Below are 24,621 nucleotides of genomic sequence, written 5' to 3'. Positions count from 1 at the left end.
CGAGAGGCCAGCTCCGTGTCTCTAAGGAGCTTCCCCGGCAGACAAGACCCCACACGTGTTGTCACAACGTGCTGCTGGGAGCAGAGCGTGTCGCACCTGACTCCCTGGGAGAGGATGCTGGAAGCTGACACCTGCTTCCTCTGCACTTCGTCCCCCCAATGCCCCCCACCCTGTACCTTTTCCCTTCGCTGATTTTGCTTTGTCTGTGTTCACTGGGGAAAATGCCAGCCGGCCGTGAGCACGATTATATGCTGCATGCCGTGTGTCCTCCTAGTGAATCATTGAACCTGGGATGGTCCTGGGACCCTGACACAGGTCGATGACAACCAGTACTTTTACTGATGAAGTCATCCCCTGGAACAATGAAGTATCCTATTCCTTTGCTCTTTTTGTTGGTTTTATCTGTTCTATCCGGTGGCCTCTGTAGTTGACTGAGGCAGTTTCAGACGCATGCATTTGCCCCACATGGTGCCTTGCTCAGAAGGCATTAATTGAGGGAGGTGGTGGAATATGAGAGGGTATAAGCTGACTCTTTCCTGACGGAGAGCTGCTTGTGACGGAGGGGTTTGTGATCAGATGGGCGCCTTTCTCCCCAAGCCTGTGGCCGGCCCTGCTTCTCGCTCTGCCTCTGCCTCTCGGGTTAAAGTGCCGACTGCGATGCGCTGGGTCTGCGGAGCAGCGTGAAAGCCCGCGTCGCGGCCGTTCCTGCCGCCAGGCCGCTGGTCCTTGGACCACACTTTGAATGGTAAGGTCTTGAGGGGTCTTCCCTTTCCACCCAGAGAGGCAGGAAGAGGCAGGCGAAACAGTCCAGGTTCTGCCACATTTCCGGATTTTTCCAAACTAAGGGGGGATTAGCCTCACATCAGTGTTGGAAAGGGCGTCAGTTCTGGGAAACACGGTCTAGTCTGCAGGGACATTTCTTAGCCTGACTTTAGGGTTGACTGTGTCTAGCTACTGCTTCTCCTTTGCTTGGACATTTACGTAGTAACCAGAGACGCTTTCTGTCATTCCTGTGATGAGTTCTCTCCTGATGTTTCGGTACTGTGCATATGCAATAGAAATGTAGGCTCTTTAATAACAAGCTATTTATTTTCTTCCTTAGGGCGTTATTTCAAGAAGTGCAGTAGCATCCAGCCTTCTCTGCACGATGGCTGCCCTGCAGTGAGAACGATGCCCTTGGCCCTGCGAGCTCACCGAGATGTATAGAGCAGGGGACGCAGTGGAGCGCCCACCTCACGGGCCAGCGCCCCCTCGCATGAGGAGTGTGGAGGTGGCCAGAGGACGAGCGGGGTACGGATTCACCCTTTCTGGCCAGGCGCCTTGTGTGCTCAGCTGTGTCATGAGAGGGAGCCCTGCAGATTTTGTGGGCCTCCGTGCTGGCGATCAGATATTCGCAGTCAATGAAATCAACGTGAAGAAGGCGTCCCACGAAGACGTAGTGAAATTAATTGGGAAATGTTCTGGCGTCCTGCACATGGTGATTGGCGAAGGCATCGGCCATGTGGAGTCCTGTTCCAGTGACGAAGAGGTTGGATTTTATGAAGGAAAAGCCTGGCTGAAGCCCAAGCTTGATTCCAAAGCCTTAGGTATCAACCGGGCGGAGAGGGTGGTCGAAGAGGTGCAGTCTGGTGGGATTTTCAGTATGATTTTTGAAAATCCTAGTCTTCGTGCAGGCAGTTCAGAGCCCTTGAAATTGAAGCAAAGATCCCTCTCAGAGTCAGCCGCTGCGCGATTTGACCTTGGACGTGAAAGTGTCAGTCATCTGAATCCCGGCCTGCTTTCTAGGGAGGAAATATCAAGAGTTATTACTGATGATTCAGTTTTCAGTGTCGGACCCGAGAATCATGACGATTATGCGTTAGACGCAAGTATCTTGAACGTTGCCATGGTCGTGGGCTACTTAGGTTCCATCGAACTTCCTTCCACAAGCTGCAACCTGGAGTCGGACAGTCTGCAGGCCATCCGTGGCTGCCTGCGGCGCCTGCGGGCCGAGCAGAAAATCCACTCCCTGGTGACGATGCGGGTCCTGCACGACCGCGTGCAGCTCTGCACCGAGCAGGCCACCGTCCTGGCCGAGTACCCGGCTGAGAAGCTGGCCTTCAGCGCTGTGTGCCCAGATGACAGGAGGCTCTTTGGGCTCGTGACCATGCAGAGCAGCGACGATGGGAGCCTGGCGCACGAGGAGGAGGGCGCCTTGCGGACGTCCTGCCACGTGTTCATGGTGGATCCAGACTTGTTCAATCACAAAATCCATCAGGGCATCGCTCGGCGGTTTGGGTTCGAGTGCACAGCTGACCCCGACACCAACGGCTGCCTCGAGTTCCCGGCGTCCTCTCTCCCTGTCCTCCAGTTCATCTCCGTGCTGTACAGAGACATGGGCGAGTTGATCGAGGGGGTGCGGGCCCGGGCCTTTGTGGACGGGGATGCGGACGCCCACCAGAACACCAGCACCAGCAGCAACAGCGACAGCGGCATCGGGAATTTCCACCAGGAGGAGAGAAGCAGCCGAGTGATTGTGGTTGACCTGGGTGCCAGCTCGAGCAGGCACGGTCCCAGCAACGGTGGCTGGGAGGGTGCGGGAGGGAGGGGCTCCCAGCCCTGGGGCGCCCCCTGGAACGGGGCCTTCTGCCACGACCCCGAGGGAGGGCCCCCGTTTGAGGCTGCTCCACAGGCTGACAGGTGCCGGGACTTCAGTAAGCACTTGGGACCCACTTCTTACGCAGAGGTTCCCCCGGCCTCCTTGCGGAGCTCGGTCCCTCCTTCCAAGAGGGGCGCTGCCGGCCACAGCGGTGGTTTTGGCCAGCGGTGGCTTCCGGTCCACGTCCTGCAGGAGTGGCAGTGCGGACACGCCAGCGACCAGGAGTCGTACACAGACTCCACTGATGGGTGGTCCAGTGTCAACTGTGGCACGCTGCCCCCTCCCATGAGCAAGATCCCCGCCGACCGCTACAGGGTGGAGGGTAGCATGGCGCAGCCCCCACTGAGCGCCCAGAAGAGGGACTGGTCCAGGAAGGCTTTTGGGATGCCGAACATTTTCGGTCCCCATCGACAAGTTAGGAAGACTAAGGAAGACAAAAAGGTAAGCCTGTTAGGTGTGGCTCGTAAATATGCCCTTGATCCCGTAGCTCAGTCCATCCCCGGTGGGACGGTGCATGTAAACGGACAGGTACCCAGTCCCGGCTTCCCTGCTGCCCTTGCGCCTCTGTTGGCCATCGCAGGACGTCTTCCGCTTATGTGCCATAGGCTCTGCGCGCTGCCTGCCCTCTCGTGGGTGCTGGGCGGGACGTCTGGGCGGGGCAGGTGATGGTGGGAGGAGCCTCACTTCTCACAGCCTCACAGCCAGGCTGAGGCCCTCCACCCTCCTGCCCTTTCACACGGTGGGGGCCTGGGAGGGTCCTGTCCCCGGGTCCCTTCACAGCCCATGTCAGCACGCCCTTTTGAGGAGAGAAAATTCCTGAAGCACAGAGACTGTTGACTTCAGGACAGGGAGCTTCCCAGGGTGTGGCTCCTTGCTGTGTTTCCTTCATCTGGAAAACCCTGCTAGGGAAAAATGCCCACCAGACTCACAGTGGGCTGGTGGCTCGCGCCCCCTGCTCGCCGCAGATGAGTGTCAAACGGTGGGGGACCACGCCTGGCGCAGTGCCCTGAGCACCGTCCATATCCTTTTGGGGCCTTTGCCTTCCCCCCCCCCCGAGCTCATTTTGGAGCACGAGGGCAGGTGTTAGCTGCAGGATGTGGCTCAGCAGAGGGGTGGCCAGCAGCACCGGAGGGACAGGCTGAGCCGCTGTGTGGCAGGCGCTGTGTGAATAACCCAGGGAGAGGTGGAGCGGCGCCTGGCTTGGTTGTTTCCGAGGGACTTTCCGCAGAGGACGTTCATGATTTTAAAGTACCTTTTCTGTGTGTGTGTTCACGTTTTTGTTCTCGGCAGCTGCGAGTCTCATCGTAAAACCCCCTGAAGGCTGCTGGCTGGGGAGGGCAGGTCGGGGCTGCAGGAGAGCTGGGGGCTGCTCGGCCAATATTCTGGTCACGCCCGTACTCTTCCCATCGTAGTAGTTTTCACTGTACCGCACATTAAAGAACAGTTTGAGATGGAGGGAAGGCTTTCCCTCCCCCAACGGCCATGGGCACGTTTTGATATGTCTAAGGTAGATTTTTGTCTTTATGAACTGTTGTGGGTTTTCGGCTCAGTTCCTAAACTGCTGTGCCATCATGCACACCCTTTCTCTTGTCCCTCGGCTGAGCCGCACGTGGCCTGGGTTCTCGGGGCGGCGGCCCCTGTCCCCCTCCTTCCCGTCCACCCCCACCAGGCAGGGTAGCACCCCACACCTGAGCCTCCCCACCCCACTTCCCTGTCGGCTGGGGTGGGCTGCAGAGGGAAGGCCCAGAACACGGTAAATGTTAATGTTATGTGAGATGGGAAGACTCACCGTCCCTTTGAACACGTCCTACAAATGCGTCTCCCTGCTGGTGTGGAAGTGAATAGTGGTGCTGCTGGTACAAAGGGGTGTTCGTGTGGCTCTCTGCGATCAGGTGTGCGCCCTCGCGGGCCCTCGGGTGACGTGGAAGCCACGTCTGCGCGCTGCCGGGCGCTCCGCTGAGACTGCCCCCCACCCCGGGTTCTGACCTCGGGGCACCTGCGAGGCGGGGTGCCGTGGCCTCTGTTCTGTAGGTGAGGCAGCTGGTCCTCGGGGGGGTGAAGGTTTGAGCTTTAACAGTGAGGATTAAGCCAGGTCATGATTCAAACCTTGGGTTTCTTCTTTCTATTAAAGATTTAATTTTTTTAGAGCAGTTTCAGGTTTATAATAACACTGAGAAGGTGCAGAGATTCCCCACGTACCCTCCGCCCTCACACATGCACAGCCCATCCCCACCAAGGGACTGCGCGGACACGTCATCATCCCCCAAAGTCCCCGGTTCACGTCCAGGTCAGTGTCGGTGTGGCGCATCGTGGGTTTGGACAAACGCGTCATGACAGGCATCACCCGTGCGGCTTCACACAGAGTCGCGTCACTGCCCCAAACACCCTCGTGCTCCAGCTGGTCCTCCCTGCCCGACCCCGGCCCCTGGCGCCCACTGATCTCCGTGTGTTCCTTGTTCTGCCTTTTCCAGAATGTGCTGTAGACGGACTCACACAGCGCACAGCCTTTCCGACGGGCTCTTTTCCCACAGTCCTGCGCATCCACGTGCCTCCAGGTCTCTTTGTGGCCTGAGTGCGTGTTTCTGTTTTGTGCTGAATAATATCCCGCCGTCTGGAGGGACCACGGTGTGTTTATCTGTCCCTTGCTAAGGGCGTCTTGGTCACTTCTGAGTTTGGGGAACTATGAGTAAAGGTGCTGCTAACATCTGCGTGCGGGTCTGTGTGTGGACGTGCGTTTCAGCTCCTTCGGGTAAATGCCACGCGGCTCCGTTGCTGCCTCGGATGGTAAGTGTTCGGTTTTGTAGGAAACTGACAAACCTCTTCCGCGTTCCCAGCGCCGTAGCCGGGCGCTCCCGTGGCTCCGCCTCCTCGCCGGCAGGTGCCGGGGTCGCCGTCCTGGACTTGGCCGTGCTCATCGGTGTGCCATGGGGTCTCGATACTTCTGTAATTTGCGGTTCCTTGATGACATAGGATGCTGACCCCCTTCTGTGAGCTGCCCTGTCATATGCTTCCACTGTGTGGCTTGTCTTACTCTCTTGACGTGGTCTTTCCCAGAGCAGAACTTTTTAGTTTCAGTGAAGTCCAGCTGACAGGTTCTCTCTCGTGGACGGAGCCTTCAGTGTTGTATCTGAAAAGGCCTCACCAAGCCCAGGGTTATCCAGCTTTTCTCCTGTGTCATCTTCAAGTATTCTAGTTTTTTATTTCACGTTTAGGGGTGTGACCCACTTGGGGTTCATTTCTGTGAAGGGTGGATGGTCTGCGGCTGGATTTATTTTTCTGCGTGGGGGGGGGGCCGTCCTGTGGCTCCAGCCCCGTCTGTCGAAGACGCTGTCTTTGCTCCCTTGTGTCGCCTTTGCTCCTTGGCCAGAGGTCAGCGACTCTATTTGTGAGGGCCTCGGGCTTCTTTCTGATGTCTGTTCACCTTGAACACATTGTGGTGAGAAGAAGGCTGTTGGGACTTGGGCTGACACGCCGCAGTGGCGTCGGGGTGTCTCTCGTGTCTGGAGAGTATGGACATAACAGGCTCTCACCAGTGTCCCGCGGACCCGGGGCGGGTGTCTGTGAGCTCGTGGGGCTGGGCGTCTTTATTTTCATTTTACCGACAAGGCAAGTCAGGTTTCTGCGCATCAGAGGACTTGCCAGTGCTCGGGTGCAAGTGCGTGCCGCGGCTCAGACTGCCCCGGGGTCTGTCCGGCCGCCTGCATTAGACCGGCTGGTACGGCCTGTTGTGCCTTTGGTCGTCTGAAAATAGCCGTGAATGGTTCTTGCTCTAAAAGTTATCAGTCACTTTTTACTTTGCTCAGTGGATTCTCCTGGTTATTAGCTCAGCCTAATCCCACAGCCTCCCTGGCTGGAGCGGCACAAGCTTCCGGAGGGTGTGAGCTGGTCTCCTGGTGTTCCTCCGGGAGGCTTGTCGCGATGAGGAGGACAGGCCAGGAGGGATGAGGGAAATGAAGGGAAATGGGGAGACGTGGGAGAGCCATTGGGAAAGGCGGAGGGGTGCAGCGGAGACCCCAGGTTACTCCCATTCTTCTCCTTGGTAGCACTGGCTTCAGTGCCTTGCTTTGCACGGAATCAGGTATCAGTGGGGCTGCGGCTCGGAGACAGAAAACACACCAGGATTTGAGCAAGGAAACTGCGAGCAGTGCTAAGTAGGCCAAAGGTGGCGAGCTGCTAGAGGGAGAGCCCTTGGGGACCCTGGGGCAGACCCTGCGGCAGGGGCGGAGCAGGGGCCAGTAGGGGAGAGGCGTGAAGCTCAGAGGCCGCGCCCCAAGGCCACGCTGCCCCTGCTCGCAGGGCCTCGCTGCTCCCCTGGAGACAGTGCAGAAACCAGTGGGAGTGGAGCCCCCCGTGGGACTGGACAGTTGTCCTCAAGAAAAATGGCACAGCATTCACTCACCACCACCTGGAAGACATCCAAACCCAGATCAAGCTCCTGTTTGACCTTGACCTTGACACCTCCCTGCTCACGCTGCTGGCAGAGCCTCCATTAAGCCCGCAGGCGGCCGGAAGGCCACGCATGGCCGCTCTGCATCTGCCCTGGGCAGCGCGGGGAACACATTGGTGCCTCACCTACCGCCAAACACATTTCAACCCCCAGCTCTCCCAGAGCCAGTCTTGGCCACCTGTGCCCGAGGCCTGGTTTATGGGATTGTGGGGCAGCACTGGCCTGGACGGCCTCGTGGCTCCTCCCCGGGCGCTGCCTGGGGAGGGACACGCTCCCTCTGCCCCAAGATGGCCTTTCCTGGTCTCTGCGTGCTTATGATGGCTCCCACGCTCCGCTCTGCAGCTCTTTGTACGAGCTGCGCCCTGTCGAGTTCCTGGCTCTCACGCTCCTGCGCGCAGCCTGGTGGCTCCGTGTGTGCAGGGGGAGGCCCCCTGCCAGCAGTGCCCTTCACAGGCCTTTCTCTTCACTCTGCCCGGGCTGTGTCGCTGCCTCCTCCAACCCCTCCCCCCCGGGCTCAGTCCAGATCCTGGCCTGGGGGAGCCCCACTCCCATGGAAGCCTGGAGGCCAGCAAGCCATGGGGAAGGTCACTCCCAGTCCTAACAGCTGAGCGCCAGCCCGGGTGCACTTAATGTTCTAGTCTGGGGAGACCTGGGGAGACCGGAGGAACAAGGAACCAGCTGGAGGAACTGGCGGGAGTGGGGAGTTCCTCGGAGTCAGAGTCGGAACCTAAGTGGAGCCTAAGTGGGTGATTTCCCGCTTTGTCTACTTTGCTCTTCTTTCTGCTGGTGTCTGTAGCCGGTGGATACAGAAGGGAGCCGATGACGGATGTGAAAGAGAAAAACCCAAGACCTTGAAATGCTGTCGGTAGCATCAAAAATGATTCCATTACATTTAATTTGAATCAAGAATATTTAATTCTGCCTCTCTGAAAACTGATATTCTCAGAATAATATTAATTAAAATATCTGGTTAAGCAGCAAAATCCACGTTCTTAAACTTGGCACATAATGGATTTTGGAAAATTTTTAAATGAAAATATATTCATGGTGATACCATCTAAGGGATTTATTGTTGCAATTTTGAAATGAATTAATAAATATTTTTAAAATTCTAAGTTTAGTTTTTAACATGAACACATCCATAGGTGGAATCCACAGAGACAGAAGTGCTTTGGGGTCCTCAGGAGTTTGTAAGGGGCACAGGCAACCTGAGACCACAGGGTTTGAGGACCCACGCCCTGGGACACTCGCCAGTCTGCAGCATAGACTTTCAGGAGTGGGGGTCACTGCCAAGCTGGCAGTATTGGTGGGCACCTAATCAATACCTTTTTGATTGAATAAGATGAAAAATGCTAAAAAAAATACCATAGACTACGTGCACTCATTTAAAAGTAGTGTGAGTTTCAGTGCGGTCACAGCAAGACGGCACCGGTGGCCTAACCCCCACCCCGTAGAGTACACCCCCCCCAGGGGGCATGGAGGCTGCCCCTCAGGAGGTCTGGGTTCCTTCCGTTGCCCTCCTCCACCTGCGGCCTGCACCTGGACGTGAAGGACAAGAGAGCATCACACCCACCTTCCAGTGGGCGGTGGAGTCACGTCCCCAGCTGTGGTCCCGTGTCTGCCGCACCAGGTAGGTCAGGTGGGTCACAGGGTGGCCCCCACTGCGGGGAGGCCGCAGGTGTCGCGGTTAGCCACTCGGCCACCTGCGCGGTGCACAGTCCCGTGGCGGAGGCAGAGGGCAGAGTGGTTAGCGCGGACTCTGCCTCGCGCGGTGGGTCCGGAGACCACTCGTGTGGAAAGCTCCTCGAAGCACATGAAAGAAAGGTCACAAAAATACCCATATTTAATATAATCCCATTTTTGTGTAAAAGTTTCAACACTCCTCAAATAAACCTGTATGTTTTAAAGTGTACATATGTTTAGATGTAAATATATAGAACAAATTCGAAGGACACCCCCCCCCACTCATAGCCTAGTTACCGCAGTGGTGGGGGGGAGGGAACACTGGGACAGTTTAGGACATTTTAGTTTTATCTTGTGTTACTTTGATTTTTTATTATGGGACTAGGAATATATTTTACTCGCTAAAAATAATCCCTTCAGAGAAAAAAATTATTTTTCTTAATTCTTTTAATAAGAATCAAGTGAGGCAGAGCACCGGAAGCCATCAGCTGTTTCTGTGCCACCCGTCGCGCCGGGAGTACTGCGTTCCACGCACGGCTCTTGTGCACTTTCCAGGACAATGAGAGGAAGTTTTAAAATAGACCGTAAAAAAACATCTGGAGAATACTAAAAAGGCCAGGGCGAAGGCCCGGTGATTTAAATCCCTCCACAAAGAGCGGCTTTGCTGTTACCCTGTGGGAACAATGCCAAGCAAGGTCGCATCACTGTCCCCCCCAGTCACAAGGAAAGGAGGCAGACAGCGCACCGCCCGGCCGTCAGCGTCCGCGGGACCGGGTGCCCAGGAAGCCTCGGCGGCTCCGCCAGGGCGGCCTCCTCGCCCGGCAGCGCTCACGCCACGAGCCCCTGGGGAGCAGGAGCTGGCGGCCGTGCAGGGGGTTCCGTGTGTGGGAGCCCGCGCTGGGGCCGGGGGCTCGGGGAGGCAGCGGAGCGACGGGACAGAGGAGCGCCCCACTTCCTGTCCTGCTGTGGGCCCATGTGGTTTCCAGGCGAAGCGACGGCACCGGGGCTGAGCGGCCGCTGTGTTCCTGCCGGAGTCAGGAGCCTTTGGGTCCCGTAGCAGCAGCGGATTCTTTCCTTCTGTGGCCTTCTCGGCTTCGTGAAGGTGGCTCCGTAACAGCCGCCGTGCCTGGCTCCGTCATCGCCCAGAGCCGGTCACAGTCAGCCGCCATGCTGTCCGCCGCCGCAGCTCTTTCATTTCCGCTGTGACTGTACCGCCGCACACACCCACACACACACACACACACACTCTCACTCACACACTCGAACACACACTCTCACAAACACACCCACCCACACACTCTCACACTCACCCACTCTCACACCCACACACACCCTTACACACTCTAACACACATGCTCTCACACCCACACTCACCCACTCTCACATACTCTTACACACCCACACATCCGCACTCACACACTCACACTCTTTCACACTCACATTCACTCACACTCACACACTCACAGTCACTCACACACTCTCTCTCACACACACACACACACACACCCCCGAGCCGTTGAAGGAAGGGCGAGTGCCGCTCTTGTGAGCATCCTGCACACATCTCCATCTCCGGCTGTGCGCGTGAAGGGATTTCCTGGGGCCTGTTCAGAGTGGAATGGCTGGTTCGGACCAGTGCTTTGAAATGCCAGGTCTCTGGAGCAGGGACAGATTGGGTTGCTGACTTATAACAAGCATACTGTTCCTGGCGCTCAGTCCTTGTCCCTGGGCCATTGCAGTGACAGCCATGTCAGTTGTCCCCCTATGAGCACCAGGGTTATGCTGTAGGCAAGGAGCCCCGAAAATAGGAATCAGGGAGCTTATACACATGTTGTACCCTCCTCCTCCTGAGAGAGGAGGGAAACCCTGGCTCTTTAAGCAAGTTTCCTTGGAGACAGAGGGGAGAACCCTAGGTTTTCCCTCCTACCCTTTGCAGCGTAGATAAATGTCTCTGGGAGGAGAGGCCTGACAGGTTCTGCCCAGACGTGTTCCAGCCTCACCTCTGAAAAGTGAGGACTTACCCCGGGGAGGTAAATCTCTCCTGGAGTTTACCCTGCCTGTCACTCAAATTTAATCACCCAGTCCAAGACTGGGAGGCTGTGGGTCTAGGTCCCACGCCTGTTTCCCGACAGTCCCACACCACCAGAGACTCTGCCTCACACCAGGAGCAGTATGTCAGCTGGAAGCCTTACCCCTCAAATTCTCTACGTTTCCGCATTTTAGGGAAACCCTCAGATGAACTGGTCTCTCTCTTGAACTAAGCAGGCTTCTTTGTTAGAGTCTGTTTGCTCAGGAAGCACTTACTGAACACCTTCTGTGTCCTGGGCCCCGTGGGAGGGGTGGGGGCATAATGTGAGCAGGATAGGCACAGCCTTGGCCCCACTGGGGCTGATGGTCTAGTGTTTAGACTCTTGGCCTTGGGAGTTTCTGGTTCTAATTGGTGCTGAGTGGCCGAGGCAGTTTGGCACCCTGGGCAATGGGGTTCTGCCCTCTTCCCGTTTCCGCCCTGGAGAGAACTGACACCTCTCAGCCTCCCTAAGGGGCCCCCCGCTCATGCTTTGAGGTGACAGGAGCCTGGTGGGTTGTTTCTGCCAAGTCCTACGCGGGGCCCAAGTGCATGGGAGGGCCCTCTGGTTCTTCTGGAAGCCTGGCTGCAGGCCTCGGCCCTGGCTCCGTCTCCAGTGTGGCTGCTGGTGGTCAGGCCGTGTTCTCCATGCCCGGAGCTGGGGCGAGACGGCGTCTGCTCCCGCCGCTGGGCCGCAGCTGCGTGACCGTGACCGTGTGGCCGCGCGTGGCCCCTGGCCTCCTGCAGCAGCTGTGCAACGTTGTCAGCAGCCCAAGTGGGGAGGTGAAGCTGGAGGAGGGCTGCCGTGCAGGCCATCACGCCTCTGTTTGGTGCCGTGGGGGGACAGCGAGTTACTTAGTGCCAGGGGTGCAGAGTCCGTGGTGGGCTTCGAGGTTTGTTACGGTGAGAGCTTCCCTTCACGCGCTGGTGTGGGCAGCGGAAATACACGAGTAAATGCTAACGGTTCTCCTGCCACCCGGTCGATTGAGTTCTTGGTAGGGGCTTTTCCTGTCAGCCTGCGTGCTTTGTTGGTCCCCTTCACGTGTCCAAGTGCACAGCGTCTGCGCGCGGGACCAGGTGTCAGCCACCTGCATTCCTTCCCACTGGTGGCTGGGGGTTCCAGTGTGTTCCAGCACCGCGTGGCCAGTCCAGCCCAGTGACACTGCGTTCTTATCACAAAGCCATGTGCTCGTTACCCCCTCCCCCAAAATAAAAATACAGAGTTGCAAATACATGATTCGTACAAAGGGTTCATCTTGCGCGTGTTTGGAGCCTTCTGTGGTTTAGGAACAGACCAAGAGTATTTCCCACAGTGTGACTTCGGCTGCAGCAAAGGCATTTGGATGGTTGCCTGGCTTCCTTTGGCCGAGAGCCACTGGCTCTCTGTCGCTGGCCACTTAGGTCCCTGGATGAGTTGTTCTTTCTCCCAGCACTGTGCTGGGCCGTAGGTGTTCAGAAGACAGAGGGCCCTGCTTCCTGGGGGAGTTTGTGCTAACAGGTGAGGAGGAAAAGAGCACAGCCTCAGAGGGGGGCTGCTCGGAGGGGGACCCCAGGACAGCCCCTCAGGCAGCACAGTTAGAGGCAGCCTCTTTGAACAGGTGGCCTGGGGTGGAGGGCTGAAGGGCGGAGAGGCAGGTGCCCAGAAGAGTCTGGACGGCAGCCGGGCCTCGCCAGCTGTGCGGCAGCCTCTGAAGGGCGTTGAGCAGGGGCTGCCAGGCCAGGTGTGCAGGGAGCACACTGCACAGGTAACCTGCTAGCAGGGATCCTCTTTGAACTCTTGTTGGGATATTAGGGTTTGATGAGCTTAGTGGGATGTTTTATTACCGGTCCTGAGGACCCCTGTGCTCCTGGTGGTGGCGATGGTGTGCCTGGGACAGGGACCCTTGGGTGTCTCTGCCTTTCTCTTCAAGCCTACTGATGGCCCCGTTCCTGAAACAGTTCTTTCCTCCTTCTGCTCCCCTCCCTCTCCCTCCCTCTCCTCCCTACTCCCCTCACTTCCTCTCCCTCTCCCTTTCCCTCCTTCTCCCCCCGCCCCACACCCCTTTCGCTGTCGGTGCTCCTGCTTCTTGCTTGGTTCAGTGCTTTCTGCTCACAGCCGCACACAGGCTGTCCGTTACTCAGCTTGCACACTATTTCAGCTGACTTTGCTGAAGTACCCGTCAGTGGCGTCTGCGGCATGGCCTTGCCTGTCTGTCCCGCCGCTGCGTTCAGCCTCACCTCTGCTCCCGTTGGCGGTCCTGGCGCAGAGTCTTCTGCGCTGCGCTGGGCTTGCGGTCTGCCGTGTGGCCTCCAGGGGCTTGGGTTTCTTCCAGACTGTGAAGTGTTCAAGGAGCCCGCAGCTGCCCTGGGCCATCTTGAGGCAGCCCCTCTGGAGGCCTGGGAGATCGGGAGTTCGCTCGAGTCCGGAGGCCTGGCTTGGGCTTCTCTTCGGTGCTGTGGTCTGTGCACGTGGGTGGTGCTCGGGAAACACACGGAGAGCCCCCTGGCAATGCGGAGCAGAGGGAATGGAGGCAGTTGCTCTTGGCACCTATGTTACTTATTAATAAAGATCGAGGGATTAAAAATAATGTGCCCGTTGCTTCAGTTCAGGCCGATGGCTGGGGGGGGGCGGAGGTGAGGGGTTGGGTTCTGGGTGTGAGTACGGAGGCAGAGAAGGAGGGGAGCAGCCAGTGGGTGGGGGGAAGCCAGGGGGAGGCCTGGAAGGGGGAGGAAGAAGAGGCTGTGCTCTGTGGGTCAGGACCACCCCTGCCCCCTCCCCCGGAGGCCTCTGTGGCCTGAGGTCCCGGACAGGGGGGAGTGAGTGAAGGGAAGGCGGTCACGTTGCTGAGGGCACCTCGAGTCCGTGTCAGGAATGTCGGGGGACAGCAGTCCCAGGGGTGTGTTCTTCCCCCAGGCAGCCTCGTGGCCTGGTCATGAGTGCGGCCCCGGGGACAGAGAGGGACGGTTGGATCGAGGGTGTGTGTGAGGGTTGCGGGGCCCTGAGACCCAGCCCGCAGAGCTCTCCCAGGCAGGGCTGCAAGGCTGGCCCTTTCTGCAGGACGCCCAGGGCTCTCAGGCGGGAGGAGAGCAGACGGCGTTGGAGAGCCTCACAGGTTTTAGAAAACACGTGAACTTCCTTTGTGCTTGGAATTGGTCACTCAGGATTTCAAGTACCCAGGAAATCGGAGAGTTTCAGCTGTGCTGCTTTTTATATTTAAAATGTGATGCCTTATTTGTTGGACCCAAATCACATTTGGGGAAGTGTTCAGCATAATGACAGGGAATTAATTCTGGTCATTTCCCAGAGAAAGAACAAGATGTTTTTAATGGCCAGTTATTTCATGCACCTGAATTGGTTTGGTCTTCAGACACCAGCTGAATGTCTAGGGATTCTTTAATTTCCTAAAATGCCCTCAAAATTATCTAAAAGTGTAATCTTTACATTATTAGTTATTTTTCTCCCCCCCACTTTCTCCTTTCCCAAATATTCACATGTTTTTTCATTTGCTCTTGGTAGTGGCCTTTGGAGGCTGGGTGGTGGGACCCTGGCTTGTGGCTGTGGGATGGTTATGGGGTGTGAGTCTGGGGTTTGTCCTTGGGGTACAGAGCTTCAGTGGTAAGGCAAATATATGGAGGTCCTGGGGTGACTTTTGTTTTCAACTTTGGAGTTTAATCGTGGTGACACAGGCAGAGCGTGACATTGACTCTGGGCGACGCTCCAGTCTTGTTCTCCTCTGCTCCCCAGCGCCCTCTCCTCTCCAGGGTAGCGTGCCTGGCAGAACTCAGCATCTCTTCCCAAGAAGGTAACGTGATGTGTTTTTTCTTTGTGTTTAGGGCTCAAAACTTGGGCGGGGAATCGGACTCACGCAGACTTCCCAGCGCACGTCTGCCCGGAGATCGTTTGGAAGATCCAAGAGGTGTAGTGTCACCCGCTCCCTTGATGACCTTGAGGTATTTGATCTCAGTTTTTCTCTTTTCTTCATCAGGTTTCTTATGCTGACATGAACATCAGTTGTGCAAATGCATCTGAATCTTTCTGAATCCCACCCCGATCCTACTCCCCTCCCTCCCTCTCCCTCCCTCGGTAACCGTGGGGGGAGCTTCGACTGCACATCCAGGCCTTTCCTGGCTCTCGCGCTGTCTTCTGTGTGGCCAGTGTGGCTCTAAACGCTTTGCAGATGTGAGCTGGGTTCGCCCCTCACAGGAATTCTGAGGGAGGGCCTCTCATGGCCCCTTCTTCAAAGATCGGGTATTGATTCCCAGGTAGCGTTCTTTGCTTTTATCCATAGTCCTTACGAAAGTGAACAGACTTGACTTTGAGAGCAGTCGTCGGTCCACAGAAAGGTGCAGCAGAAGGCCCAGAGCCCCGTGCGCTCCTGGCTCGTGCCGGCGCGGGGCGCTGCCGAGCCAGTGTGGACGTGTTGTTGGGCTCACGGTGCGCATGAGCGGCCGCTTTCCGTGCCGTGCCTTCGCCGGCCGTGGCCGGGTGCGTAATGTCACACGCGGGGTTTCACCGCCCTGACAACCCTGCGTTCTGCCTGGTCACCCTCCCTTGTCCCCCGAACACTTGGCAACCCCTGACCCTCCCGTGGCGCATCGCGTGAACTTCACACAGTCTCACTCTGCCGCCTTTCACACGCGGCTGCCGCTTTCCACACGCACCCTTGTGGCCTTAGTCCGGCGTGTTACTTGTCACGTGGCGCCCTGCTGCAAACGTGCTGGCCTTCTGCCCGTTCTGCGGTCGCCGGACAGTCGGTGGGAGGCAGGAAGCCCTCTCCTCTGAGATAATGCTAAGTGAAATAAGTCAAGCAGAGAAAGACAATTATCATATGATTTCTCTCATCTATGGAACATAAGAACTGGGAGGATCGGTGGGGGAAGGGGGGGATGGAGGGGGGGTAATCNAAAAAAAAAAAAAAGGAAGCCCTCTCCTCTGCACAGGCCTCGAGTATGTGTGGGGGTGGGGGGCCCCAGCCGGGGACTGCTGGGTGACAGTCGCTGCTCTCAGTGGCCGCTCCCACGCAGGCTCTGGTCACCCTGCCTCTCCGGCACCGAGTGCCGTCAGGCTGGAATTTTTCTGTTTCAGTGGATGGCGTCTTGGCTTACTTTGCATTTCACTGATGAAGAGCCAGGCCGAGCGGCCCGTCGCAGGCTCTCTGGCCAGTCAGGTTCTCGCTGTTCCGAACGAGCAGCCCGTGCATATCCTTGTCTTTTTTTAAAAAAAAAAAGTTTTTGTAGTACTTCTTTGTATATTATTGTGGATATGGGTCCTTTGTCAAATAATTTTGAAAAAATCTTTGCGGTTTATTTCCGCCTTTGTTGAGGGTGCCGTTATACACATATACTTAATTACGGTAAACTGCTCTAGCATGAAATTCCCCGCTGTTAAGCGCCCAGGTCAGTGGTATTACGCACATTCACAGTGTCGCGCAGCTGTCCCCACCCTCCGTCTCCAGCACTCTTCCTCTGGGAATACGGAAACTGTCCCCATGAGACACAGACTCCTAGTCCCCTAGTCCCTGGTGCCCACCGCCACCCTTCTGTCTCCGCGGTTTTGACAAGGCCCCTTCTCTAAGGGCAGCCGTACGGGATTCGTGCTCTTGTGTCTGGCACATCTCAACGAGCACGGTGTCCTCCAGGGTCCTCCGTGGTGTGGCAGGTCTCAGAACATCCTTCCGTTTTCTCCATTTTGTCCACATTGTGTCCATCTGTCCATCTGACAGTGGATGCTTCGGTTGCTCCCAGCTTTTGGCTGCCGTGGAGAATCCTGCTGTGAACACAGTTGTGCGAATACCTGTTTGGGTCTATTTTAAACGCTAACTCTAAATGAGATAATTTCTTACAGCCTGAATAGCGATAACGTGAAACAAACTGACTTTGGTTGTTTCTTGCTTCAAAGAGCAGGTGAATTTGTATTTTCAGGTGAGACTGGAATCATCGACTGTGAGAGGCGGAAGGGGACTTTGAAACCGCATCATCTTTGAGGCTGGATGTGGAGTTTGTCAGAGTCGGAGGGCGGGTCCCGGGGCAGGAGGGGGGCTGGTGGTGGGACCCCTCGCCCGCGGTCTCGTGGTAACTGGGGGGCGGGTCAGGCCAGCGTGCCGTGTTCGGTCAGCAGCGGTCAGCACCTGAGCTCTCGTGGAAGAAGCAGAGATGTGTGTGCCGCCCGCGCCTGTGCCCAGGCCAGCTGGGCCCCCAGAGCGCTCCTGCTCCCCCCGGAAGGGGGTCTCGACTAAGGCCATGTTCTCGGCTTAGGCAGCTTGCCGGGTGTTGTGTCTGCATGTTTCTGGAAGGGTCATGGAAGGGGTCTGAGGCGCCACGTGGTCAGGAGGTAGCAGCAGCCAGGCTCGCGGTGGCGGCCTGTGGTCAGAGCTCCGTGTCTCTGACGTGGCCCGGCCCTTGCAGGCCGCTGTGGTTGTTGCTCACTTCTCCTCGCCCACGAGGAAGTGCCGGGGCTTCCCACGCCACGCTGCCCACATGGGCGCTGTGGTCTGTGCTCTTGACTGAGGGCTGGCTGGGTGGCTCGTGTCTCTTCTCTCTGGCCTTCAGATCAGCTCTGCCGTGAGCTTGTCATGGTCTCTGTTGTACAGATGGCAGAACTGAGGTGCGGGTTCAACAGCATTTTCCAGGCCATGCCAGGCTGCAAAGCTGTGGTCTTTCTGCCACGTCTGGGACCTCTCACTTTTATTTTTTAAGATTTATTTGTTAATTTATTTGAGAGAGAGCACGCACAAGTGGGGGAGCAGCAGAGGGAGAGGGAGAAGCAGGCTCCCCGCAGAGCAAGGAACCTGGTGCGGGGCTCGATCCCAGGACTCTGGGATCACGACCTGACTCGAAGGCAGACACATAACGACTGAGCCACCCAGGTGTCCCCCCGCTTTTTCAATTGGGACCTCTCGCTTTTGTTAAAATGGTATGTTAGAGACATAAGATTGAATCTTTGTTCTTTTTTTTCTGTCTGAGGATTTCAAAATGTAGGAGCTACACATGACCTCCGTGACCCTCGTCACTGGTAGCCTCTTTCTAAGGGCAGCTCATTGAACACATTGTCTGTCCTTCCCTTGTTACTCTTTAGCAGGTGTCCTCGGCAGTCTCTGAGACTGTCCCCAAACTCTTGGTCTTCACTGCCATGTATGGTCCCCTCCCCAGAGGCACCAGCTTTCACGTCAGCCTTCAATTGGTGCTTAATCATCCTGGGCCCCTTAGGAACATTCTCTCCACGTTGCACCAGGCCAGGGGCCTCTGCGTCCCCTCGACCACCACCAGCCCGGCTCCTCGGCCTGAGTCCAGTCTCGAGTCCGCTTCCCGGGGCCCCTTGGGACACTAGTGTCTTGGATTGTGTCCCCTGGAGGTAGGGTCAAATGGAGAGCTATTTAAGCCTGGGGACAATGAGAAGGACCATATAAAATAGTAAACGTGTGGGTCAATCCTAATGATGGGTGAGTGTATAAAACAAGAATAACAATGTTTTGTTTTTTTAAAAATTCATCAGTTTACCTGACAACACAGCCGTAGTGTGATCCCCGGGAGGGGGTCCATGCGGCGCCAGGCTCGGGCGCTTACCTCAGTGAGGACGAGGGTAGAGGTGCCGGTACCTCCTTGATTCTTATAACGTGAGGATGCTTGCTGTGATCCCCAGGGTAACCTGAGACGGTAAAATACTGAGTCATTTTAGGTTGCAAGAGGGGAAAATGCAGTTATAAAAAACAGTCATCTCAAAAGAAGGTGAGAAAGTTGAGAGGCGAGATGACAGGAGGCTGCGACGAGAGGTGGCGTTCCTAGAGTGCTGGGTTAGGTCAGGATACGTCAGTAAGTACATCGATTTTAAATGAATTCAGTATTCCAATTAAAAAGAAAAGATTGTCAGACCGCATGAAAAATCTGATGATACTCTTACTAGAGACGTGTGTAGAGCTCGAGGACGCCGGAAGCCAGTGAAAGAACGGGAAAGGACCCACCGTGCAATGCTAATCAGAAGAATGGTGGCGGGGCTCCTGGGGGGCACAGGCGGTGAGGTGTCTGCCTTGGGCTCAGGTCAGGACTGTCGGGCTCCCTGCTCCGTGGGGAGCCTGCTTCTCCCTCTGCCCCTCTCCCCCAAACAAATAAAATCTTTAAAAAAAAGAAGAGTGGTGGCATAGCTGTGTCGATGTCAGAGTTGGCTTTCGGACACGAAGCCTTCTAGAGGTGAAAAGGGAGCCTTCACGAGATAAGAGGCAATAAGAAGTTGCAATTCTGAATTTGGTATGCATTTAGTAGTGTGGTCCAACATATCTAAAGCAAAAATGAATAGAAACAGGAATAGTAGTGGACTAATGGATGTAGCGGGAGATCTTAAACACTCCCTGCTTCGTGACTGGCAGATTGAGCAGGACAAGGTCCGTAAGAGAGAGGATCCGAGCAGCGCGACTCCCAGCGTGGCCTCCTGGACCACCCGCAGCACTGCCCCCGATGAGCGCCTTCTCTCCACTCCTTCGGGGAACGTGTATGGACGTTGACCATGTGCTGGACCAGAAACCAAGTCTCAGCAGCTGTGGAGGACTGTCCCCAGAGTTGGTCCCCTGCCACAGCCAGGTCGGCCGGAATCCCGCGGTGAAGGGGCTGTGCCGCGTGCCTGTGGCTACACGATCCGCCACGCTCTCCGGAGTTGAAAGGAGAATGAGTGCGGAGGCCGGAGCGGATCAGGATGATTCTGAAACGCGCGCATCTGAACCGTGGCATACAGCTGCCCCGGTGCCAGGGGGCGCTCACCGTGCCTTGGCGTAGGCCTGAGGGGACAGAACGTGGACGGTGGTCTCCAGGCTAGAGAGAGCGCGGGGAGACCGGCCCGGAGCAGGTAGAGGCTGGGCAGTGGGGGCGCAGAGGCGGAGATTAACGAGACAGAAAGGTAACCGATGAACCCGCGGAAGAATCCACCAAGAGAGCTTCCTTCCCAGCTCATTTTATCAGGCCTCCAACACCGTGGCCCTGAAAGCGGACGAGGCCCTGAGAAGGGGGGAGGGGCGGGGCTGCCAGCAGAGAGCGCAGGTGGCAGGACATCCCGCTCTGACAGAGGCGCAGCCCAGCAGGGCGTGTTCATTCCAAGGACGTGATTCTTTCACACCTGAAAGTCAATATGACGGAACACATGAACAGAGCAAAGTAGAAAAATCGTCTGTCATCTCAACAGAAGCAGGAAAAGCATTTGGTAAAAGCCAGAAAATTCATTCATGGTAAACACAAAAACAAAGCAAAACAGAACTTAAGAGGAATTAAAGGGAACTTCCTTAATCTGACAAGGATACAAAACCCCAGAGCTGCAGCATACCTAAGCTTTTCCCTTTGAGGTCACAAGCAAGAGGAAGATGTAGGCTGTTACCATTCTGTTCAAATGTTTATTGCCAGTCTCAGCATACTAAGAAAGTAAAAACAATAGAAATTTTAACACCACAAAAGAAAGATGAAAATGTTCTTATTCTCACATGATATTAGAATGTCAAAAATCTAAAAGAATCTATAGAGTCATTATTAAAATTAATGAACGCCTGCCAAGTGCTGGATATTCCATCTACATGGAACAGTCAGCTGTGGGGATAGCGAGAAAATAACATATAGATTCAGTGCAATTTTAATCAAAATCCCGACAGGTATTTTGTTGAACTTAGGAAGATGATTCTGAAGTTGGCATAGAAATGCAAAAGGCCAAGAGTAGCCAGGATATTCTTGAAGAATAGGTAGGAGGACTTCTGCTATTTGCTACCAAAACTTACTACAAAGTGAGAGCAATTCAAGAGTGTGTAAGTGTTGGTATGCGGATGGACAGACAGACAGTGGACTAGAAGAGCATGCACAGAAATAGACCCAGTGCCTGCATACGTGGGCTGTGTGCAAAGCAGGGCTGAGTATGGTGTTTTCAGCGGTGCTGGAATAAGGAGACATCCATGTGGGAAGAAGAGAAGGAAGGAAAGAAAGAAAAAGAAAGAAAGAAAGATTGAAAGAAAGAAAGATTGAAAGAAAAAAAGAAAGAGAGAAAGGAAGAGAGAAAGGAAGAAGGAAAGAAAGTCCGTCCTCCGCACGCCGTCCAAACACAGCTAGATCCAGCTGTGGTGCAGGTGTAGTGTGAAGGGAACGCGGGAGAGTCAGCAGAGGGTAAGGCAGCCATGCAGCTTCGTGGTGTGGGGGTGAAGACTTTAAACCCAACACAACATGAAGCATAAAGGCGAAGGCTGAGGCCCCGACTTGGTGAATGCCAGGACCCTTCATTCATGCAAACACACCATTGCTAGGACACGGGGGTGGCGGGGTGGGTGGTGGTGGCCCCCTTGGCCCGTCCATCTAAGGATGCCTGCCAGAGAAAAGTGGACAAGAGACTCAGGTGGGCATTTTATGAAAAGATGACACCCAGGTGGCATTCAGCCCGTTCGTCATCAGGGAGGTGTCATGACAGCCATGGTGGGGTTGGCATGCCAGGCTGGCTGGAGTGAGGACCGCCGTGTCACGTGGTGGTGTGGCTGGGTGTGTGGGGCACACGTGCCCTGCGACCGGCAGCCCTGCTCCGTCCGAAGTAGACGTCGTGTGCGCGGGGGGACATACGGCGAGAGGTCATTGCAGCACCGGTCCTGCAGTGCCGGAGCGGAGGCCGCCTGCCGGTCCGCCCTCCTTGGGAAGGACAGGTCAGCTGTGATCTCTTCATGCGACGGGATGCTCTGTGGCTGCCTCGGGAGCACGGGTGAATGTCTCAGAAAGAAGGCAGATACCCAAGATTCCATTTCCGTACATCGGAAAAGAGGCCAGACTGAGCCATGGCGTGCGGTTCTGTGTTCAGTGTAGAACCGTGGAGAGAGGCCGGAACATGGCCTTTCGTTACAGCCTGAGAGGGGCTCCAGGGGCTGCACTCGTATGACTCTCTGAACCGCACGTGCTCATCGTGTGCTCCTTTCTGAATTTGTGTTCCAGCTTCCAGAAAACGTGCTCAGCCGAGCCTCGCAGCCCTGCTGACCACTAGGGTTCTGCCGGGCGGCCTGAGAGAGGAAGAAGACGGGACAGGAGCCGGGGCGTGTGGAGGCAGGGATGGAGGGGCCTGCCCTCAGAGCAGGAGATGAGCCGCTGACAGATGGCGGGAATGGGGCCGGGGCCTTGTGGGTGGGGTCAGAGAATGAGACATTTGCTGTAGAAACGTCAGAGGTGAGTTTTTGTGTGTTTTAAAAAGGTGCCCCTTTTGGTCATGACCGTGGCAGACGGTCGCCCAGGAGGCAGTGACCCGAGAGGCCGGTCAGGAAGAACATGGTCAGCGCTGTAGGCCCAGCGTGGACTGCAGGGGCGTCTCTGCCCCGCAGGTGTTTCGTCGGGCACAGATCGGGGCGTGAACCCACGGTCTCGATGTTTGTGAGAGGGTGCCGGTGTGGAAGGCCCAGGAGACGGGCCGGGGGGCAGGGGTGCTGAGCTGAATGTGTACAGGCATAAAGGGGAGCTGTGCTCCCGAGACCAGTGTGGGAGGCCCGGGTCTCTAGAGGTCCTCCGTCCAGCTGTTGGCGCCCCCCCCCCCCAGCGGGGAGCAGGGGAGCAGGGGAGCGGGGAGGGGGGAGCGGGGTGGGGTGAGTGCAGGATAGTGGGGGCTTCTCTCCTTAGCTGTTTGGACCAGTGTGCCAGGAAGTCCTATGCGGTGCAGAATGTGTGAGACTGTTTGTGCGACAGCTGTGAGCGTGTGGGGTCAGCAGACAGTGTTGGAAAGGTGCTTGTCCAGCACAGCCGAGACGGCTCTCACGGGTGGGGGTAGGAAATGGCCCATGAGCCCCCAGGGCACAGGGGAAGGGAGAAAAGTGGCCCTGATTTGGTGCAGGTGTGTCAGGAAGGCTCTTGGACGGAGCTGGGGGTGCCCAGCTCTTGGCCAGGACCTAGGGAGGAGGTCGAGGGTCACTAGATGAAGAAAGGTGTCTGGGCCTGGGGACACAGGTGGGAGGCCTGTGGTACTGGGGACATCCTGGAAGGAGGCATGGCAGGCTGTGGCACATTTGTGGCAGGGGGATGGCAGCGGGGAGCCGGGATAGGTCTGTAGCCAGAGATGGGCCCCTCTGAGGAGGGAGTGTTCATGTCGAGCCCTGGATGCGAGGGGCCAGGACGTGAAGGTCTTGGGCCTGGAAGGCAGGGAGGGCCAGGCTGAGACCTGGGGTCTTATTCTAAGGGAGGCTTTTGGGTAAATTGACAGCAGAGAACTGAGGGAGAGAGTGACGTTCCTGTGTTGAGTGCGGAGAACTCGGGGTGTGTGTTTGTCGCCCGGGCCAGTGGGGCTATGGGGAAGGCCCTGTGGCAGACGCAGGGGCAGAGCAGGAGGGGCAGGGCCCAGACCTTGCTGGAAGCCACTGTGCAAGCTCTCCAGACGCACTCCCTGCCTACGGGAGCTCCCGGGGTGTCGGGAGGCTTGGCAGGAGCTCTGGAGTTTCTGAATGATGGGGGGACCACCACCCATCAGACAGGAGAACAGGAGGGGTGGGAGAGCCAGCAGGAGCCCTGGAGCTGGAGCCCAGGAGAGAGCTGGGGTATCTGGGGCTGGGCAGAGAGGCGGTGGTTAGGGCCAGAGTCTGCACACAGTGGCCTGCAGGCCAGAGGCTTATCATGCGAATACCGTTTTATAGGCACACAGTCACACCATTCCCATGTCTGTGCTGTTGTCGCAGGGGCAGAGTTGGGTGGTAGGACTGTGACCCACAGACCTGGGAGTGTTTCCTCTTGGCCCTTCTCAGAGCAAGCGTGCTGACCCTAGTGAAAGCCACCGCACCTGGGCTTGCTGTGGCCCTGCGAGGGGGAGACGACCTGGCTGTTCTCCAGACTGTGGGCTCCTTCAGCCTCTCCTCCCTTTCCAGACGGGCCCTCTGCTGAGTGCCAGGCCCACATGCCCTGCTGCCTCTCTGGCTGTAACCGGCATCCCACCGGGAGCTCCCCATTGCTCCTTCCGGCTCTCCCAGTGCCCAGCGGCGCCCCCCCTTCCGGTCCTCCCTGTGGAGGGGTCTAGAGCCCTGTGCTGGGAGGAAGTTGCCTGGGGAGACCGCCCAGGTGTGGTTAGCTGGGACTGGCAGTTTGGGGTCTGGACAGCAGAGGGCGCTGAGGTCATGCATTTCCTTCCAACCACCCAGCCGTGGGGGTGGCTGGAGTGCCTGCACCCTGAGGTTGGGCTGCTCCCCCTGTTCCTCTCCCTCTGCCACGCTGGATCTTGGTAGATTGTGTGTGTTTCAGAAGACCTGGGAAGTCCTGTGGGGTCCAGGGCAGGAACCCATGAGAGGTGCCTGGCGGGGGCGGGAGGCTGCTGCCAGTAGGACCAGAATAGGGCGCGGGGGGCCGGGGGGCTCTTCAGTAGGCCCCCTCGCCAGGATTTTCTAGGTGGCCACAGAGGGTTCTCTCTGCCTGGCCTGCCTGTGTTCCCGCTGGAATGCCCTCTGCTCCCTTCTCATCTGCGTGCTCTGGCTGGCCCCTCCCCCTGACATGCTCCCTGAGCAGCTCTGACCCCGTACCCACAGGGCCTCTGCTGCCATTCCCAGGTGCTTACACTGGATTCCCAGCCCAGGACAGACCCCTGAGGGAGCAGAGGGCCTCTGGGCTCTCTCCAGCCGGGTGACGCACCACTGCGTGCTTGGTACGTACTTCCTGTTGTCCAGCTTCCTGGGCCAGAGCTCCCCATCGAAGGCCCCTAGCTCTTCTGCTAGGTAGCTCACGTGGTCAGGCAGGCCTGGAGTTGGGGGCCGAGGACCCCCCACCCCCCTGCTGAGCTGACACTCTCCCCGCTGCCCCTCTGCGCAGCTCCCTGCCCTGCTGAGGCCGAGCCTGTGCAGCACCACCCGCCCC

The 24,621-nt window shown here is 56.8% G+C and overlaps 1 protein-coding gene across 3 annotated transcripts in view; it reads left to right on the top strand.

The window, feature by feature from the left end:
• The window catches only part of RGS12 (regulator of G protein signaling 12), a 113,319-nt gene that overhangs the window by 20,544 nt on the left and 68,154 nt on the right, over positions 1–24,621 (top strand). For all 3 annotated transcript variants that reach the window (XR_004628947.1, XM_002916551.3, XM_011221448.3), the window contains exons 2-3: positions 1,103–3,079; positions 14,644–14,760. Coding sequence is in view for 2 of the 3 variants with exons in the window: in XM_002916551.3 (XP_002916597.2) it covers positions 1,199–3,079; positions 14,644–14,760 (1,998 nt within the window). In the remaining variant the exon portion in view is untranslated. The remainder of the gene's footprint in view (positions 1–1,102; positions 3,080–14,643; positions 14,761–24,621) is intronic.

This window comes from Ailuropoda melanoleuca, chromosome 11, assembly GCF_002007445.2.
Source record: "Ailuropoda melanoleuca isolate Jingjing chromosome 11, ASM200744v2, whole genome shotgun sequence".
NCBI lineage: Eukaryota > Metazoa > Chordata > Mammalia > Carnivora > Ursidae > Ailuropoda > Ailuropoda melanoleuca.
Note: the sequence above shows the minus strand (reverse complement) of the source record. Positions and strands in the feature narration are given on the sequence as shown.